General features: G+C 39.6%; 1 protein-coding gene across 5 annotated transcripts in view; it reads left to right on the top strand.

Annotated features, from left to right (window-relative positions):
• Positions 1-20,427, top strand: part of Hectd1 (HECT domain E3 ubiquitin protein ligase 1) — an 86,037-nt gene that overhangs the window by 63,522 nt on the left and 2,088 nt on the right. For 3 of the 5 annotated variants that reach the window (XM_011244049.3, XM_011244051.3, NM_144788.2), the window contains exons 27-40: positions 2,082-2,215; positions 3,690-3,812; positions 5,066-5,222; positions 6,795-7,017; positions 9,135-9,189; positions 11,133-11,315; positions 11,814-12,021; positions 12,108-12,193; positions 12,368-12,495; positions 14,179-14,380; positions 15,778-15,915; positions 17,225-17,832; positions 19,885-19,963; positions 20,049-20,142. In XM_011244049.3, coding sequence (XP_011242351.1) covers positions 2,082-2,215; positions 3,690-3,812; positions 5,066-5,222; positions 6,795-7,017; positions 9,135-9,189; positions 11,133-11,315; positions 11,814-12,021; positions 12,108-12,193; positions 12,368-12,495; positions 14,179-14,380; positions 15,778-15,915; positions 17,225-17,832; positions 19,885-19,963; positions 20,049-20,142 — 2,418 coding nt within the window. The remainder of the gene's footprint in view (positions 1-2,081; positions 2,216-3,689; positions 3,813-5,065; positions 5,223-6,794; positions 7,018-9,134; positions 9,190-11,132; positions 11,316-11,813; positions 12,022-12,107; positions 12,194-12,367; positions 12,496-14,178; positions 14,381-15,777; positions 15,916-17,224; positions 17,833-19,884; positions 19,964-20,048; positions 20,143-20,427) is intronic. The other 2 variants (XM_017315008.2, XM_011244050.3) reach the window with 1 other exon arrangement.

Here is a 20,427-nt window from a genome sequence, read left to right as displayed (position 1 = left end):
CGTAATCAGTTCTGGGGCACGTTCAGATATTTGAAATTTGGAATGTTTCTGGTTTGTTTCTTTGTTCAGGATAGAATTTCACTGTGTAGTTCACCCTAGCCTTGCATATTTGATCTTCCTGCCAGCAGAGTCCCAAGAGCTAAGGTTATAGGTGTGTACCACCATTGGCTCTCAAAGCTTTTATTGTTCTTCTATACTAATAACAAAAGGGATGTGGGGGAAATAACTTAAGTGAATTGTAACATATCAGAAATTTTTATTATAGGAAGCTAAGAGTATACCTTAAAACCTGAACCAAAACCCTGTAATGTTTATGCTGTGTACAGCCATAGTATGTTCATGAGAGCTATTGTAAGTTGTAGGATAGCCCCTCACATATGCTAGAGATGTATTTTATTAAATTCAGAGACCATTAATTGTAAAACATGGCATTGATGTTGCACATTGTTGCCAGGTATGCTGGGATTTGCTGGTAACTATAGGACACACACTGACTTCACAGTGTTAAAATGCTTACCTTTGAAACCAATTAAGGAGAATATTAGGACTCTTCTCAATTTTGATTAGAAGACGTTTTGTTCAAAGGTCTGAAAATTCAAGTTGCTAAATAAGCATAGGTAATCTGATGTTCTTTATCAAAATGTATTTTTACCTTTGTTTAGTTCTAGTATTGCGTTTCCCCTTATACAGCCAGTGAAAACTTCTCTTATTTAATCTCATTATTCTGTTGGGTTTTTTGTTGTTGTTGTTCTCATAAAGAACAGCTTGTTATTAATGTCTTTATTTTGGACAATATAAACTTGACATATTTTAAAATTATTCTATATTGTCTTTCTTTATGAGTATATGATGTCTGCATGTAGAAGTCAGAGGACAACTTCCAGGAGACAAATTTTCCCTTCTCTTGTAGGCTCTGGGAATGGAACTCATGTTGTCAGGCTTGTGTGGAAAGCACTTTTGACCCATTGAACCTTCTTTTTTTTTTTTTTTTTTTTTGGTTTTTTGAGACAGGGTTTCTCTGTGTCTATTGAACCTTCTTGATTGTCCATGCGTTGTTTTTTTTTTAATTATATTTAGAGATTTATTTATTTTATGTATACGAGTACACTGTACGCTATTATTCTCTTCAGACATACCAGAAGGGTGTTGAATCCCATTGCAGATGGTAGGGAGCCACTATGTTGCTGGGTATTGAATTCAGGGTCTCTGGAAGAGCAGTCATTACTCTTGACTGCTGAGCCATCTCTCCAGCCCTCTTTGTTTGTTTGTTTGTTTGTTTGTTTTATATATTTTAAAAGAGAATTTTACTGTATAGTTCAGGCTAGCTTTGAACTCATGATTTTTCTGCTACAGCCTACTGAATGCTTGTGTCACAGGTATGCATCATCACTAGGGGGGATATCCTAAGAAAGAAGATAAAGGGAATTCAAGATTACAGAACTTGGCTATGCATTGAATTATATGGATAATGTAAAAGATACTGTATACTTATTCCATAACAAATAGATGTTATTCTTAAGTAGTCATTATCATTAAATAACTTGCCATGTCTAAGCTTAATTCTTTTTGATTGGCTTTAATTTTGTATGTCTCCAAAAGGTCTTGTCTCGCAGCTAGTGTTTATAGATATTATTTGTTTATTGAATCCTTTGTCAGTTTCTTAGAGATTTGGACATTCTAGCTTTGTTTTCAATGGTGTATATGTGATGGAACAGTTCTGGGCACACAATATATGCTCAGCAGGTATCTGGAGATAAAATAAATGACTTCAAATTGTACTTCTTGTAATACTCAGAGAATGCAGGTGGGATTGTTTTGTTTTGTTTTAAATATCATCTTCATGGTTGCCCTTTCATAGATTTTGTTGACTGAAACATACTTTGAGATCATCCATTTTCTTCTGCCATGGTTGTTGTTGTTACGTGTGTTGTTAGGGTAAAGAGGTGGCATTATTAACTGTCACTTATGCGGGAGCCTTTTGAATTTACCTATGGTTTGTATAACCCCAGATGCAAAGATGACCTTGCTGTGCCGTTTGCTAATTGTATTCACAATGCGGTTGTTGGCTTTGTTCGTCCTAGATTTCCTCGACAGCTGCCGTGCCAGTACTCTCTTAGCTGAACTAGATGATGACGAGGATTTGCCTGAGCCTGACGAGGAAGACGATGAGAATGAAGATGACAATCAGGAGGACCAAGAATACGAGGAGGTTATGGTAGAGAGACTCTTCCATTCCCTTCACTAATGTAGGGTAGTAAAAGCCAGGCATGGTGGTATCTCTGGTGATCCCAGCAATTGGGAAGTAGAGACAGGGAGATTAAAAATTCAAGGCCATCCTCAGTGCCTGGGGAGTCTGGGCTGCATAAAACGGCGTCTTAAATAAAATAGAGCCAGCCAGGCGTGGTGGCGCGCACCTGTAATCCCAGTCCTTGGGTGGCAGAGGCAGGCAGATTTCTGAGTTCAAGGCCAGCCTGGTCTACAGAGTGAGTCCCAGGACAGCCATGGCTACACAGAGAAACCCTGTCTCAACAAAACAAAACAAAACAAAACAAAAGCCAAAAGATTTTAGTTAGTGAAATGAAGAGCTTTAAAAAACGCTTTGTAGTATGTATCATTTAATGGTGTACGCCTGGGGCCCATAAGAGTGATGGGTGGGTAAAAACAATTGCCACTATGCCTGCTGACTTGAGTTCAATAATAACTGGGACTCGCATAGTGAAAAGAGAGACTGGATCGATGCAGCTTGTCCTCTGATCTCCATGTATACACCAGGTTCATACATATGTACTCACACATACAAAATAAATAGTATATATTTTTAAAAATGTTGATGACATACTACTGTAGTCCCAGCACTTTGTGCCTGAAGCAGGAAGATCACAGATTTTATGGCAGCCTGGTAGTCATAGTAAATCCAGGCCAGACTGGGCTATGTAATAAATGTGGTCTCAGAATAAAGTTTATACTAAAAGGACTGGAGGTGTAACTCAGTGGTGTACTTATTTAGCAGATACAAGGCTCTGCGTTCAATCTCTACTATAGTGAAGAAAGAAAAAAAACCTAGGTATATTCTTATGGAGAAGGTTAATATTTAATACATGACAAATTAAAAACCCCAGATACTCCATCTTTGCTGAAGATGACCGATGAAGGAACTTTTATTTATTTATTTATCTATCTATTTATTGTATGTAAGTACACTATAGCTGTCTTTGGACACTCCAGAAGAGGGTGGTAGATCTCATTATGGATGGTTGTGAACCACCATGTGGGTGCTGGGATTTGAACTCAGGACCTTTGGAAGAGCAGTCAGTGCTCTTAACCTCTGAGCCACCTCTCCAGCCCCTAATATTCATTCATTCATTCATTCATTCATTCATTCATTCATTCATTTTTGTTTTTATGTTCTTCTAGACAGGGTTTCTCTGTATAGCCCTAACTATCCTGGAACCCTGAGATCCACCTGCCTCAGCCTTCTGAGTGCTGGGATTAAAGGAGTGCTCCACCACTGTCTAACTAAAAGAGTTATTTTTTTTTTTTTTTTTCAATTGGGGGCCCTGTGATCCATCCAATAGCTGACTGTGTAAAAGAGATTTTTAAGTAACAGTTTTTGGGGGCTAGACTGATTGAAGAGTGTAGATCAAATAATTAGACATATGTCTCTTGGTGTTTTTTTTTTTTAATCTTAGATTCTGAGACGTCCCTCCCTGCAACGCCGAGCTGGCTCTCGCTCTGACGTAACACACCATGTCGTCACCTCCCAGCTCCCACAGGTCCCTTCTGGAGCAGGGAGCCGGCCTGTTGGGGAACAGGTAATCCCAAGTATCTCCAGCCTGTCATACCGGTTTACATTCTGCCACAGGGGTAGGGGTGGGGCTGTCAGTTACAGAAAACAATTTCCCCTGATGCTTAGGTCCTACACTTTACAGAAAATCCACGATTACTCTGCTACAATGCAAGCAGGAGTTTCTTACTTGAAACTGCTTCATCTTGGTCTCTGAGTACACATAGGCATGTGAGAACAGCTGAGGTTTATAGTAGTCGTAGTAATTCTGCTGTTTCTCATAGAAGAAGTAGTAGTCTTTCTTTTATTTCTCTCTCTCTCTTTTTTTTTTTTTTTTTTTTTTTTTCCTGATTAAGAAATCTCTTGCCTTGGGCTGGAGAGATGGCTCAGCGGTTAAGAGCACTGACTTCTCTTTCCAAAGGTCCCGAGTTCAAATTCCAGCACCACATGGTGGCTCACAACCATCTGTAATGGGATCTGATGCCCTTTTCTGGTGTTGTCTGAAGACAGCAACAGTGTACTTACATACATGAAATAAATCGTTAAAAAAAGAAAAAGAAAAAAAGAAAAACTTCTAGCAGTCAAGTGTTTAAACTGAGAGGCGTATGTATGCATGTATGTCATTTGATTTTTAACAACCAACGCTTCATCTGTTTGTCATATAGAAATTTAAGGCACCTCACAAGTGACTCATCTACTTTTTATGAATAGTTCAGAATGAAATTAAATTGGCATTAGGAAAAAACTTATTTTAAAATAATAGTCTCAAAGTACTACAAAAGGTTGCATGTGCCTTTTGACGAGTTTTTTTTTTGCCCCAGTGGTTCGTAATATACTACAAAATTGTAATATCAACACTAGGAAATACAGGTTGCATATAGTATGGATTTCTTTAACCACCAAACTATACGTATGAGAAACATGTATTTTTACACATTTGTATTAGCTTGTTTTATTCTTTCGCAATCAGTTCATATAAAGGAAGTACAGTCCCTATAAAGAACTAAAGGACAGTAACTTGGCTCAGTGGATTAAAGCTTTTGCCACCAAGCCTGACAAACCCAAATTTGATCTTTGAGATGTATAAGTACAAAGGAGAGAATCAACTCCCACAAGTTGTCCTCTGACTTCCACATAGACATAAAAATAGACACATAATTAAATGTAATTTAACAGTTAAAGAATTACTTAACATATAGGTAACTTATTTGGTAGATGGCTAATCAATTTAGGAAGAGTCATTTCCCTCAACTGTAAGTCTGTGTGGAATCTTTGTACTAGGAAGAAGAAGAGTATGAAACCAAAGGAGGCCGCCGCAGAGCCTGGGATGACGACTATGTGCTAAAGCGCCAGTTTTCTGCACTGGTCCCTGCTTTTGATCCTAGACCTGGTCGTACCAATGTCCAGCAGACAACTGACCTAGAAATTCCTCCCCCAGGTACAGTATATTTAAGTGTTGTGTTCTAGTTTTAATTGACAACAAATGAGATGATTATATACAGTTTGAACAGTAAAGGGCCACTTGTATTTTTAGTTTATGAATAAAACAATTTTTTAAAAAACTAAGTTGTATAGATTTGGGGCCAGTGAAAGGGTTCGATGAGTAAAGGAACTTACTGCTAGGAACTTACTGCTAAGCCTGACAAACTGGGTTCAAACCCTGGAATCCACATGGTAGAAGAAGAGAGCTAATAAATTGTCCCACGCTTTCCACATGTGCTCTGTGGCATCCCCACTCCAGGTAAAACTTCAAACCTCAGGAACTATGAAATAATAAATTTGTGTTCTAAGAGCATCCATTTTGTAGTAAGAATGAATCTTTACTTCTCGTACCTGATTGTGCTTCAATAGGTAGATGCCCAGTATTCTAATTTATGATCCTTAAAGATTTGTCACTAACATGTTTTATTGCTATAAAGATACTGTGTACAATATGAAGGCACATGTACTTTTTAATATATTTTATGTGAGGATATAGCTTGAATAAAATGTTCTGAACTTGACACAAGAACAGTTACTTAAGGAGTACACATAGCTTTCTGTATCAATCAGCTCTATCAATATTTTTCCTATCTGGTGGATCTCTGTGACTTGAGTCCAGCATTGTCTACAGAGTGAGTTCTAGGACAGCCAGAGCTACATAGTAAGACCCTGTCCTGAAAACAACAACAGCATAAAGCACAGTGGAGTGCACTACAATGAATAAACACTATTTTAAGAGTTGTATGATATAAAGAAGAAAGAAAAATTATGAGTCAATAAAAAGATGAGTTTTTTTCCTAAGTATGTCATCAACCTATTTATATTTGTATTCTTAATTTATTCATGTACTGTAAATAAAAGTTTGACAGATCATTGGCTCAGAGTAAATGGTATTCCTTGAGTGTAGGGTCAGTGATAATTTTAGTTTATAATCTATAAGTTATCAAGCATTTTAAATAAAAATGTATATATTTCATATACATATACCTGTTCTGTTATTCTGTCTCTAAGTAACCTAGGTATAATAATTCCCACTTTAAAGCAAAACAAAGCAGGCTGGATAGAAAGCACACCAGTTAACACTTGCTGCATTTCAGAGGACCCTGACACGGCAGCTCACAATATCTGGAGCTGCAGACTCTGGGGTTTGATGCCCTCTTCTGGCCTCCATAGGCACTATATCAAATATGTGGTATACACATATATTCATGCAAGCAAGACACTTTGTTTCATACATTGAAAAAATTTTTAATCGTTTATTTTTATTTTTAAGTAAAACAGTCAGTGATCATGTTTTTCCAGTACTTGAGAGGCTCAGGGAAAAAAAGATTGTCATGAGTTCAAAGTCCAGCCTGGAACATGCTGTATAATCCAGGCCATCCTGAACTCTGTGACCTGTTCCTTCACACCAGATGTAGTAAGTCAAGTCTTGAAGCCAGGGGAGTCTAAAGTGGACATGATTAGTGAGTGTATGGCCTTGTCTGTGCTCTTTGTGCTCTGATTGTTTTTACATCTTTGATATCTTTAGGAACACCTCACTCAGAGCTCTTGGAGGAAGTTGAATGTACTCCGTCACCTCGCTTGGCTCTCACACTGAAAGTGACGGGGCTTGGAACAACGCGGGAAGTTGAACTGCCACTTACCAATTTCAGATCCACCATCTTTTACTATGTACAAAAACTGCTTCAACTGTCTTGTAATGGCAATGTGAAGTCAGATAAACTTAGGCGTATTTGGGAGCCCACTTACACGTAAGAGATTTTAACTTGATATTTAAGTAAACATTGTTATTATCTATGAGCCTAGGAACAGTGAGTCTTTGTATTTTGGATTACAGGAACTTAAAATACGCTTTTGTTTGTTTCTTTGCAAGACCCAGTGAGGTTGTTTCTAACTCCAGATGCAGGGTGGCTGAACTTTAGAACTGGAGAACCTTTAGAAATAGTCCATACTAATCTGGGCTCAGGCTTGAAAAGAATGTCAATTGGATTTTTATAATTGCATGTGACAGAAACACTAAGTATACTTTATTTGTTCTTTTAGCAGAATATGTGAGTTAAACTACCTCTTTATTCATTCTGCAAATTATTGTCAATGACATGACAGATTTAACGTGCTTTCAGTTAAATCTCTACCCAAGCTATACCCCCAAAGATTGGACATTTTTGCTTCTTAGTACCAAAAATGTATAAAATGAAGCATTATTGTGAGGAATTAATGAATTAACACATGTAGTCTTTTCAGCTGCTTTTTCTCGGGAATAGTTAAGTGCTTTATTATTATGAGTAAGTAATTAGTATTTTAAACAAACATTGATATTTAATTTAACATTAATTTGGTTTATGATGTTCTTTTAATAGTCATAATCCTGGATGATATCTGATAATAGTAGTTTTTTGAGATAGAAATGCAATGACTTTATCACCTTCTCAGAAACTGAAAATTTATTTCACTGTCTTAGAAAATAAGCCTTCTTGTTATTGTTACCCTAGCCTTTCTTTTTTTTTTTTTTAGATTTATTTATTATTATACATAAGTACACTGTAGCTGTCTTCAGATGCACCAGAAGAGGGCCTCGGATCTCATTATGGGTGGTTGTGAGCCACCATGTGGTTGCTGGGACTTGAACTCAGGACCTTCGGAAAAGCAGTCAGTGTTCTTACCACTGAGCCATTTTACCAGCCCTATCCTAGCCTTTCTAGTCATAGGAAAAATGTTTTACCCCATTTCATTTATGTAACAATAAAGGAAGCCAAAACACTTATTATAGAAAACATTCATACCTTTAGCCCTCTAGATTTAGGGATGTTGAGAATGGACATTGGCTGAAGAGTGCTTGATGGGAGAACTCCAAGTTATCTCCTCTGATACATATGCACACACAGCTGGGGGCCTTCTTTAAAGAATAAAAGTGTAGGGAAGAGATTTAATCAAAAAAAAAAAAGAGAGAGAGAGAAATAAAAGAAAGACTACTACTTCTTCTATGAGAAACAGCAGAATTACTACGACTACTATAAACCTCAGCTGTTCTCACATGCCTATGTGTACTCAGAGACCAAGATGAAGCAGTTTCAAGTAAGAAACTCCTGTTTGCATTGTAGCAGAGTAATCGTGGATTTTCTGTAAAGTGTAGGACCTAAGCATCAGGGGAAGTTGTTTTCTGTAACTGACAGCCCCACCCCTACCCCTGTGGCAGAATGTAAACCGGTATGACAGGCTGGAGATACTTGGGATTACCTGTTCCCCAACAGGCCGGCTCCCGAAGCCTACTTGCTGGAAGGAGAGTCGACTTTCAGCCCTGAGTCCCACGGGCTTCTGTGCTGTATGTGCATTTACTGTGCATTCACATGCACACACAGACAGTGGCGATTTGTGTGTGTGGTTAAGGTGGAGTTTCATGTAGCCCAAGTTGGCCGTAAACTTCCTGTGTAGCAAAGGGTGACTTTGAACTTAACAGTCCTTTTGCCCGGCTCTCCTACTCTTGAGTACTGGGCCTGTGGCAGCACATCTGGTGATGTATGCTTTCTTTAGATATTTTGTCTTAAATTTTCTATTTGAGCCAGACAAAGTGTCATATGGCTATAATCCCAGCATTTGGGAGATGGAGGCAGAATCAGTAGTCACGAGAATCAATTTTGAGTCTGGCCTAGGCTACAAGACTACACAGCAATGGTTGTTACAAAGAGCAAGGATTGGAGATATCTCAGTGGAAGAATACTCGCTAGCAATTCCTTGAGTTTAATGTTTAATGTTAGTATATATCTAATGAATCACCTTATTAACATTTATTTTTAATAGATTACAGCTTTATTGGAAATAACTAAATCATTTGATTCATGAATTAATTGAATAATGTCTTCATGTTTAGAATCATGTATAGAGAAATGAAGGATTCTGATAAAGAAAAGGAAAATGGGAAAATGGTAAGTTATTTTTAGAAAGTGGGTCTATTTTTAGTTACTTAGTGAAAAAAGTAAAAGGATATCTTAGCCTCTGTGGTATTGCTGTGAAACAACCATGACCAAGGCACCTCTTACAAAGAAAGCCTTTAAGAGGGGGCTCACTTACACTTTCAGACATTTAGTCCATTTTCATTATGGCTAGGAGGATGACATTGAGTCCAAGTGGTGCTGGAGAAGCTGCTGAGGGCTACATCCATCCTATTCTGTAGGCAACAGGGAGAGGGGAGAGACTGGGCCTGGCATGGGCCTTTGAAACTTCAAAGCTACTCCCAGAGACACACTTCCTCTAATAAGACCACACCTCCTAGTTCTCCTAATCCTGGGAAAGGATTTCATTCCCTGCTGGGTGACTAAGTATTCAACTATATGAGCCTCTGAGAGCCATCTCAGTCAAACTAACACATTCCACTTCCCAGCCCTGTAGCTTTGTTTAATATAATGCAAAACTGCATTCAGTCCAACTTCAGAAGTTCCCATGGTCTATTAAAAGTTTCCACACTGTTTAAAAGTCCAAAGTTCAAAGTCTCTGAGACTTGTGGCAATCTTTTAACTGTAACCCTTCGTAAAGCCAAGCTGCAGACCGCATCTAACATATATGGAACAGGATATGTATTACCATTTCAGAAGGAGGGAGGGAGCAGAGTTAGGACATTCTGCAACAAAGCTGAAAGCCCGCGGACAGGCTTCAGGTTCTGTATTCCTGTGTCTGATGTCAAAATGGGCTTCAGATCTCTAACTCCTTTCAGCTTTGTTGACTGCAACATACTTCTTTTCGTTGGGCTGGTTCCACAGTCTGCAGCTCTCCTTGGCAGATGTCCCACAACTCTGGCATCTCCAAGATCTTGAGGTCTCCAAGGCAATCCAGGCTTTATCATCACAGCTTCATTCAGTGTCCTCCCTGGGCCTCCATGAGGCATGCTTACGACACACACCTGGCCTCGCGGGAGAGCCGCAACCCCTTTCTTGTATCCTTGATTCTAAATCCATATACCCGAAGTTTCCAAGGTCTGATCCTTGATCGGCAGGAATTTGGCCCCCTGGTCCAATTACATTTCCATCAGCTTCCCGCAATTATTCCCTTCAATACTTAAGCTTTTGGTTCCTTTTCACGGGTTGGGAACTTAGCAGGGTAGGGTTTTGCCCTGTGGTCACCACTTCCTTTATTCCACTTAGCATCAGGCTTTTCTTTAAATGTTTTATTTCCTTAAGCACTGGATTTAGTCCTATGACACTTTCTGGTGCTCCTATTCTCAAATGGGACATTTTGTATTTCTCTTTGGCTAGCTTATTTCTTTTCATTCTAGATATGCATAAGAGTGATTACTAATATTTATAGGACAGAGTCAATGCTAGATTGTCTTGAAATCTCCTCTGGCAAGGCATTAATCTAAAACTAATTTTGCCTCAGGCAGATTTTCAGGAGAAGAGCAAAAGGCAACCACATTCTTAGTGAAAACATCACAAGGGCAGTCTCGACTCCACTTACTAATGTTATTTTCCTTGAGGAAACTTTTTGAGCTGAGAGACTGGAGTGGGTGGGTAGAGGGAGGGAGGGAGGGCAGAGAGAGACAGAGAGGAGAGAAAATGGGAATGAAAATAGGTCCTGGCATAGGCTCATAGCTCACCCCTAGTGACACACTTCTTCCAACAAGGCCATACCTCCTAATCCTTCTAATCCGACCACAGAGTTCTACTCCCCAGTGACTAAGGATTCAGATATATGAACCTTTGGGGGCCATCTTACTCCAACCAACACGGAGAGAAACAGTTGAAGAGGAAGGGAGCTAACCCTGAGTTACTGAAGTTAGATTAAGTGCATGATCTCAAAGCTCGTCTTGCAATGCATGCGAAGCGTCATAGACCGTATCACTGGGAAGGCCAATGTTTGGTTTTTCCTGTTGTAGGGTTGCTGGTCTATAGAGCATGTGGAACAGTACCTTGGCACTGACGAATTACCAAAGAATGACTTGATAACCTACCTGCAGAAGAATGCAGATGCCGCTTTCCTGCGCCACTGGAAATTAACTGGCACTAATAAAAGTATTAGGAAAAACAGAAATTGTTCTCAGCTTATAGCTGCATATAAGGTATATATTGCATTAAAACATTGGTTTGAGTGGAATGGCTTTGAGCTTTGTTTTAGTTTGAAAACTGAGGGTCTAGGGCACAGTTCAGTGATAAGAGTGCTTACCCAGCATGCATGAGGCCTTGGGTTAGATTCCTAGCACAAGAAAGAAAGAAAGAAAGAGAGAGAGAGAGAGAGAGAGAGAGAGAGAGAGAGAGAGAGAGAGAGAGAGCATAAAGGAATGGCAGTATGGCTACTTTTCTTTAGAGTTTGAATGAGCATGGTTTATGTGTCTGTTAAAATTACAAATGCTGCCTGTGGCCTTGGATCTGAGCAAACCAAAGCTTGTCTTGGTTTCATTATCTTTGGCAGTGTGAATGGCTTTGAATAAAGTTTTGTCTTAGGTGATAATGTTTATTTCAAACAAAGAAAAAAATTCAACAGTCATATTAATATTAAGAATAATAAGCGTTTTTCTTGAAAAGAGATTAATTGCTAATTTTGTTATTTGTTTGTTCAGGATTTTTGTGAGCATGGAACAAAGTCTGGATTAAACCAGGGGGCTATTTCTAGTCTTCAAAGTAGTGATATTCTTAATTTGACAAAAGAGCAGCCTCAGGCTAAAGCAGGCAACGGGCAGAGCCCCTGTGGAGTAGAGGACGTCCTTCAGCTTCTGCGGATTCTGTATATAGTTGCAAGTGATCCTTATTCAAGGATATCCCAAGAAGGTCTGTAAGAAACCGTCTTTTATTTCTATCTCTGATAGGAAAGAAGTCATTTTTAATTTTATTAATTATGTTAATTAATTTTACAGATGGCGATGAGCAGCCTCAGTTTACTTTTCCACCTGATGAATTTACAAGTAAAAAAATCACCACAAAAATTTTGCAGCAGATTGAGGTAATGTAGTTGCATGCAGACCTTTGGTGTACCGTCCTTGGTGTGCCTTGTCCCCTTGTGCCTCTGATTAGCTCTTCTTTCATTCTTTAGCAGTAGAGCTCACATAGTCTTTGTGTTCACTATAAATTGCATCTAATGCCTCTTAGCGCTAATGTGTTTCGTGTTAATTTGCAGGAACCGTTGGCACTGGCCAGTGGGGCTCTGCCAGACTGGTGTGAACAGTTAACCAGCAAGTGTCCTTTCCTGATCCCATTCGAGACGAGGCAGCTTTATTTCACCTGTACTGCATTTGGTGCGTCCAGGTAAGATATGGAACTTATGCTGATAGAATAAAGATGGTTTTCATTATAGAGGCTCAAAATATGCAAGTATACTGCTAAGATTGATGGAGGGACTGCATTGTCTTTAGTTTTGGTGACGCATTGTCAATACCTAAAAGTTTTCCATGTTCAGTTGAATACATATATATGCTCTGTTGGTACAGCATGGATTGCATCAGTCTATACAGCGTGGGGTTGTAGCATCAGTTTTTATTTCTTAACACTCCAGTTTCTTTGTAACTTACCTAGATTATTGTCAGAATTCACAGCCACATAAGACTGAATGTTGGCAAATAGCCTTTTTTTTTTTTATTTAGCGCAGAGTCTAGCCCAGGCCTAGGAATGCCAGCTGGACAGGTGCTCAGTCATTGCGCAGTGGCCCCTCTTTTTGCAGATACTGTCTGGGTCTGATGACTGCTTTCTCCCTGCGTCCCTGTATGGCGTGTTTATTAATTTTGTTCTGTCTTCCTCCTCTAGACCACAGTTCCACAAGGGCAGGGCTTCTATACCCTTTTGTTAGCTATTGTAGTTGAAGTTCTTGAAACAGTGTGTATGGTAGATGTTAGATATATTGTGGAATGATTTTATATCTCACCTATTCTGGCAAAGTAGGTATAAAATCATAATTTTATACCTACTTTGTGATTGTATCTCTAGTCTTACTGAGTTACAGTTTTCTGCCGTTTAATAACATTCAAAAAACATTTATAAATATTAGTCTCTGGGCCTGTTGTGATAAATGGCATTGCTTATGATTTGTAGGAAGTAGGTAAGGAGACTGATTCTTAAGCCCTTAGTTGTCTGCTACCCACTGCATGTGTGTGCATGTGTTCTCTCCTGCACTCACGCTTACATACATCTTCTCTGACTGTCACACACGCAGTTAATAAAAGGAAATGAAAAGAAAGTGGTATCTTAGTAGGTAAGATGCTTGCCACCAAACCTGAGAACTTGAGTACAATCCCTGGAACCCATGTGGTAGAACCAGAGAACTAACTTCTGAGAATTGCCCTCTAATCTCCACATGCATATTCACACACACACACACACACACACACACACACACACACACACACACACAAAAATCCTAAAAATAACTACCTTAATGGTGGTTGGTTGTTCAGAGTAATAAAGATAGCATAACCACTTTTTGGCTTCTCTAACACTGTCTTTATGTATTATATAGTGCTTGAACCATAGACCTATAATTTTATTTAATTGATATGAAAGGAACTATATCACCAGTTCTTTCTGCATTCGTTTAAGAAGATTATAATAAAATGAACTTAATAAATTGTTGCTTAAAAAAATTGACTACTTAGACCTATTGGCTTACAGCTATAATCCCAGCACTCAGGAGTCTAAGGCAAGAGGACTGTTAAGAGGCCAGCATGAGCTACATAGTTCCAGGCCATTCTGGGATATCATCAGACACGTCTCAAAAAAACAAACAGAAAATTACCGACTGAACACATTCTTAAGATTCTAACTGAGCAGCACAGCATTGTGTATCCATGATCCTGGGAACTAGGTGACAGATATAGAAAAGCCTGTCTCCAAACAACATTTAAAAAAAATTGAAAACCAACCCTCCCAACATGTACCTTCTACTGCTAGCTTAGCAGTCCACTCAGCTGCTATAAGGACTCTGGTATTGTGTTTCAGAGCAATAGTGTGGCTACAGAACAGGCGGGAAGCCACTGTGGAGCGAACTCGGACCACGAGCAGTGTACGGCGAGATGATCCTGGGGAATTTAGAGTGGGTCGCCTCAAGCACGAAAGAGTGAAAGTTCCCCGTGGAGAGTCTCTGATGGAGTGGGCCGAGAATGTCATGCAGATACACGCAGATCGGAAGTCAGTTCTCGAGGTGAGGAGCCGCCTATAAAGCAGGGGTTCTGGGTTTGCTTTTATGGAAAAGAATGCATGGGAACCAGGTGATCTGTGTAAAGCCACGGCAGGAAAACAAGGAGAGGGTTTCTGTGACCTTTGCAGAAGTTTTCTCCTTGGCAGAGTGGCTCAGAATGCTTGCCCTCCTCTTCTCTTGATAGCAGAGCCTGGGTTGTGACTTACCTAAGTTGGGCTGAATTCTTTCTGTCCAGCTAAATTCTAGCCTTCTGTTACGCTGTGCTGTTAGATAAGCTGTGTTTTTGGAGCAGATTGTTTGCAGTATTACTTTATTCCTTGTGGTGCTGGGTTGAGCTGTCAGCACTAGCAGGCACAGGTAAGGAGTTCTAAAGAAGAAGGCCACATGAAGACCTTGAATGTCTATGCAAGCCCGCAAATGCTGTTCTGTTCTGCCAAGTGATAAGGCAATGCAAAGCAATCTTTGGATGTCTGCATAACATGCTACAGAACCAAAAGAAGCAGCTTCTGTCCTCGTAACAAGCAGGTGGTCACTCTTGTACACTTTTGGGTGGGAGTCAGTGAGTCAGGGTTACTGGGAACTTCCTTACCTTCCAGGGACCGGAGTCAGAGACAAAGGCGGCTGACTACCAAGATGGATGCCTAGGATAAAGTGGAGCTTCTCTAGCTTTTGCATCAGCTGTGATGTCTCTAGATGTCTTACTTCTTCTTCTTTATATACTAGATTTCTTTGCTTCTAGACTATTCTTCCATCACATTTCTTCCTAACTAAATATTTTTTAAACTTTTTTGTTTTGAGATTTGCTATATTAAGTTTTTGTGAATTTTTTCTTATCATTTTTTTATCAGTGTTTTCAGAAACCTTCAAGGTGATTGCTTAAAGTCACGATAACTTGAAGAATGTAGGCTTTGGGTCACAAAAACCCAGGTAGAAAAAAGACCTGTCTATCACCCTTTCCTCAAGCAAATAGCGGAGCCACTTTATCTGAGATTTGATTTTCTCTGATGGAAAGAAAGGTCAGATTTAATTATTCTGGTGAGTTGTGAGATAAAATCTCCACAGTTGTTATGAGAAGTAATTAATGTTTGCACAGTACTCAGTGTGGTGTCTGATGGCCCAAGAATGTCAGATGACAAACTTTAGAAAACTCAGAATCCTGCGGGGCCGTGGTGGCGAATGCCTTTAATCCCAAGCCCCAAGACGCTCCAAGCGTGTGGCAGCACAGACCTTAGAGATAGAGGCAGGCAGACCTCTGAGCTCAAGGCCAGCCTGGTCTAAAGAGAGTTCCAGGGCATCCAGGACTACAGAGAGAAACTCTGTCTTGAAATGAAAGCACCAACAAGAAATCTCAAAATGTTACACTTAGTGACCCTGTCTTTATCATTCTTTTGTCGTTTTAGGTTGAATTTCTAGGAGAAGAAGGAACTGGCTTGGGACCCACTTTAGAGTTTTATGCTCTTGTGGCGGCTGAGTTTCAGAGGACTGACTTGGGGACTTGGCTTTGTGATGATAATTTTCCAGATGATGAATCTCGTCATGTGAGATTGGTTTCTTATCTTGTGTTTTGAGTTATTACTGCTTCTACAAAATGTTAAAGTAGGCTATGCTTTTAGATCATGAGCCAGGTTTTTTGCCTATACTTGCTGGCTTGTTTGTTTGTTTTTTAAAATATATCTACTTTATTTTATATGTATGAGTGTATTTTCTGTATGTACAGTACTCAGATGTATGTGTGTGTGTGTGTGTGTGTGTGTGTGTGTGTGGTGGTGGTGGTGTGTGTGTGTGTGTGTGTGTGTGTGTGTGTGTGTGTGTGTGTGTATGTACTATATGCATGCCTAATGCTGGGGGAGATGTGGGCATTGGATTACTTGGAGCGGGAGATATGGATGGTTGTGACCACTATGTGGGTGCTGAGAACTGAGCCCAGGTTCTCAGCAAGAGGAGCGTGTGCTCGTGCTTTTGACTGCTGAGCCAGCTCTCCAGTCCACCCCTCCTTCCAATACTGAACCTCGGAGATCCCTTTTTAAGTTAAATGGGGGGAGGGAGGCCAGAGGACAGCTTTCAGCAGTTGGTTCTCTCCTAGTGTATGTAGGTTCCAGGGATTAAACTCAGGCCAGTAGGCTTAATGGTGAGTGCTTTACCAACCGAGTCATCTTGCCAGCCAGCTTTTTATTTCTTTAAACATTTTTTTACTCACTTTTAAACTTTTTGTTACATCTGTGTGGACAAGTGCATGTATGTACCACTCATGCCATGCTGCATGTGAAAAGCAATGTGTGGGAAGAGTGTTCTCTGGTTCTACTGTGTGGGTCACAGATGCTGAACTCAGGTGACTTTAATGGTAGTAGCTCTTACCCAGCTAGACAGTTGGCAGCCCTAGTTATTGTTTTTTGGGGACAGGGTATTAATATTTGCCCAGGTTGGCCTCTACTTTTATAACTAAATAACCTTAGTGCCATTAAAATATTTCTAAAGGAGCTTGACGCGGTGGCGCACGCCTTTAATCCCAGCACTTGGGAGGCAGAGGCAGGGGAATTTCTGAGTTCAAGGCCAGCCTAGACTACAGAGTGAGTTCCATGGCAGCCAGGGCTATACAGAGAAACCCTGTTTCGAAAAACAAAAAAAAACAAACAAACAAAAAAAAAGTGTGTATATATATATATATATATATATATATTTCTAAAGGATTAAAGTTGGTTTCCAAATTAATTAACATGCATGCATCTTCAGATGACAAAATTTGAAAAGATGTTTGATGTTTGTGATTCTTTTGTATGGCAGTTGGGAGGTTTGGTTACTATCTTATTTACTTGGCTATGTATTAATGTGTCGTTTTCCTTTGTGAAGGTTGATCTTGGAGGTGGATTGAAGCCTCCAGGATACTATGTACAGCGGTCATGTGGACTGTTCACAGCGCCATTCCCACAGGACAGTGATGAGCTTGAAAGGATCACAAAACTCTTCCATTTCCTTGGGATTTTCTTGGCCAAATGTATTCAGGACAATAGACTGGTGGACTTGCCTATCTCTAAGCCTTTCTTTAAACTTATGTGCATGGGCGACATTAAAAGCAATATGAGCAAACTAATCTATGAGTCCCGCGGCGACAGAGACTTGCACTGTACTGAAAGTCAGTCGGAAGCTTCTACAGAAGAAGGCCATGACTCCCTCTCAGTGGGAAGCTTTGAAGAGGATTCAAAATCAGAATTTATCCTCGATCCCCCTAAGCCCAAACCCCCAGCCTGGTTTAATGGGATTTTAACTTGGGAAGATTTTGAACTAGTAAATCCTCACAGAGCCAGATTTTTAAAAGAAATTAAAGACCTTGCTATTAAGAGGCGCCAGATTCTAGGCAATAAAAGTCTTTCTGAAGATGAGAAGAACACAAAGTTACAGGAACTCGTGCTCAGGAATCCATCAGGCTCGGGACCTCCACTGAGCATCGAGGACTTAGGGTAAGAGTTTGTGTACATTCTTCAACCTAACAAATGAGGAAAGCTAAAGGTTTCTGTTTCTCTGTCCCTATGAATCTGTAGGCTGTCAGTGAAGTCTAGGGCAGCGATAGACTATAGCAAATGCTGATTGTCTGTTTGAATATGTATGGCTTCTTTGGTATGATACTTTGCTAGTGTCTGTAAGGCCCTGGGTTGGGTCTCCAACACCGCCTAGAACCTAGCCTGGGGACATATGACAAAATCCCAGCGCTGGGAAGGCATAGGCAGGAGAATCAGAAATTCAAGGTTATCCTTGGCTATATAGAAAGTTTGAGGCCAGCTTGGGATACATAAGACATTGCTTAAAAAACAAAAAACAACAACAAAAAAACAAGATGAAAACATTAATCATTTTATTTTGGAAGGATTATCTGATTTTTCAAATATGATATATTGTGTGTTGTATACAAAAATTCAAAGCCAATATTTGGGCAACTTACATATCATGTAAAGGTCAAAAATGATTGGCATTTATTTATTTACTTACTTATTTATTGGCTCTATCAGCCAATAAATGCTACAGCTATTGATAAATTTCTTTCCTGTATATATAATTGTTATACCTTCAAGTACTGTCATATATTCTTTTTAATGTTTCCTAGTGATTGTAAGAAACAGTGTTTGGTTCTGCACTCATGCTACATGAGTGTTTCAGTCATAAATGGACCACATAAACAAGGTTGCTACCATACAATTAGCATGGATTTAAAATTCTGCCACTTGGTCTCTTCGTCATCTCTTTCCTATGTTAATCTTTTTGTTGAAGGATTTATCTCATGTATATGAGTAATTTATCTGTATGTACACTTGCATGCCAGAAGAGGGCATCAGATCATTGTATAGATGGTTGTGAGCTACCATGTGGTTGTTGGGAATTGAACTCAGGACCTCTGAAAAACTGGACAGTGCTCTCTCGAGCCTCTGTTTACCTGTTTTTAATCAGGGACAGTTACCATTGTAATACACTTGTCTACAGTATTCAGCAAAGTAACATGCTGTACAGGTTTGTGGCTGAGCAGTAATGCTTTGTCATGGAGTCTGTATGTGCAGAAAAATGTATCATCTGTATTTGTTTAAGTACAGCTCATGTTTGTACGACAAAAGAGTTGCCTAGGACTGGAGAGATGGCTCAGCAGTTAAGAGCGCAGTCTGCTCTTCCAAAGGTCCTGAGTTCAAATCCCAGCAACTACATGGTGGCTTGCAACCATCCATAACAAAAAATCTGATGCCCTCTTCTGGAGTGTCTGAAAACAGCTACAGTGTGCTTACATATAATAAATAAATAAATAAATATTAAAAAAAAGAGAGAGTTGCCTAATGGACACACTTCTAAGATTGTGTCCATCATTAACTGTTAGATAACTGCCAGCTGTGGTGGTGTATGCCTTTAAACTGAGAACTGGGCACTGAGGCAGGGAAGTTGCTGTGAGCTCAGTGACCCTGTGATCTGCATAGTGAGTTCCGGGTTAGCCACCAGGGAACATAGTGACATGCTATCAAAAAACAAAAAAGTATTAGATAAACACATGTTAAAGGACTTTGTTTTTCCATATATATACACACACACACACACACACACACACACACACACCACACATACATACACTTTGTATAACTGTGAATAATGAAGCAATAGTTTCTTCTCAGGGAGAAAAGCCTTGTAAACATTCTCCTGTAATAAGTCATTATGGAAATCTTCAGTTGAATAATTTTTTTTTCCTTAAAGAAAAAGTGATTCATGGCAAACTGTGTTTTTATGTAGTCTTTGCAGAGCCCAGAAAGCTTGCAAGCAGTTGTCTTAATAGTTCTATGCACAAGGTTTTCGCCCTTAACGCTTCTCCAAGCCCTGCCTTTGAGCTCCAGCATGTCAGATAAATAGATAAGAAAACAGAGGGAGGCCAGATTTACTCTAAGCTGCTGTTCAGGTTTCTGTTGGTGGAGCGCGGGGCATTTATGGTTTGTTATAAACACTGACGGCTGCTGAATAGTAATCAAATCTTTTTGAACTTTCAGTTTAAATTTCCAGTTTTGCCCATCTTCAAGAATATATGGCTTTACAGCTGTGGATCTCAAGCCAAGTGGGGAAGATGAGGTAAAGATTTTGCTCTTAGTCCAGTCACTGAGCTCCGAAACATCCTCTCAGCAAAACGCTAATACTGGCAAACTTTGCTTTGCAGATGATAACAATGGATAATGCAGAAGAATATGTGGATTTGATGTTTGACTTCTGTATGCATACGGGTATTCAGAAACAGATGGAAGCTTTTCGAGGTAATTTTAAAGGACAATGAGTTCCTTCTACTTTGACATTAACATCAACAATCAACACTGCTAAGTATTGTCGTCAAATTTGCCCCTAAGTTCTGGTCCAGCAGCGTGAGTAGTCAGGACATGTTTGAACACTAGATGTGTTCTTTCCTCTTATTCCCCTGGAGGAATGGAGACCTCACCCTCTTTTGTTCATTTGTAAGTGGATATAAATTTATCCACTTACTGTCTAACACAGTGAGGGTGAATTAAACTGTAAGTCACTTGAAAACATGAACACAACCTTGG

Source organism: Mus musculus, chromosome 12, assembly GCF_000001635.26.
Source record: "Mus musculus strain C57BL/6J chromosome 12, GRCm38.p6 C57BL/6J".
NCBI lineage: Eukaryota > Metazoa > Chordata > Mammalia > Rodentia > Muridae > Mus > Mus musculus.
This window is presented reverse-complemented; position numbering and strand designations above follow the sequence as displayed.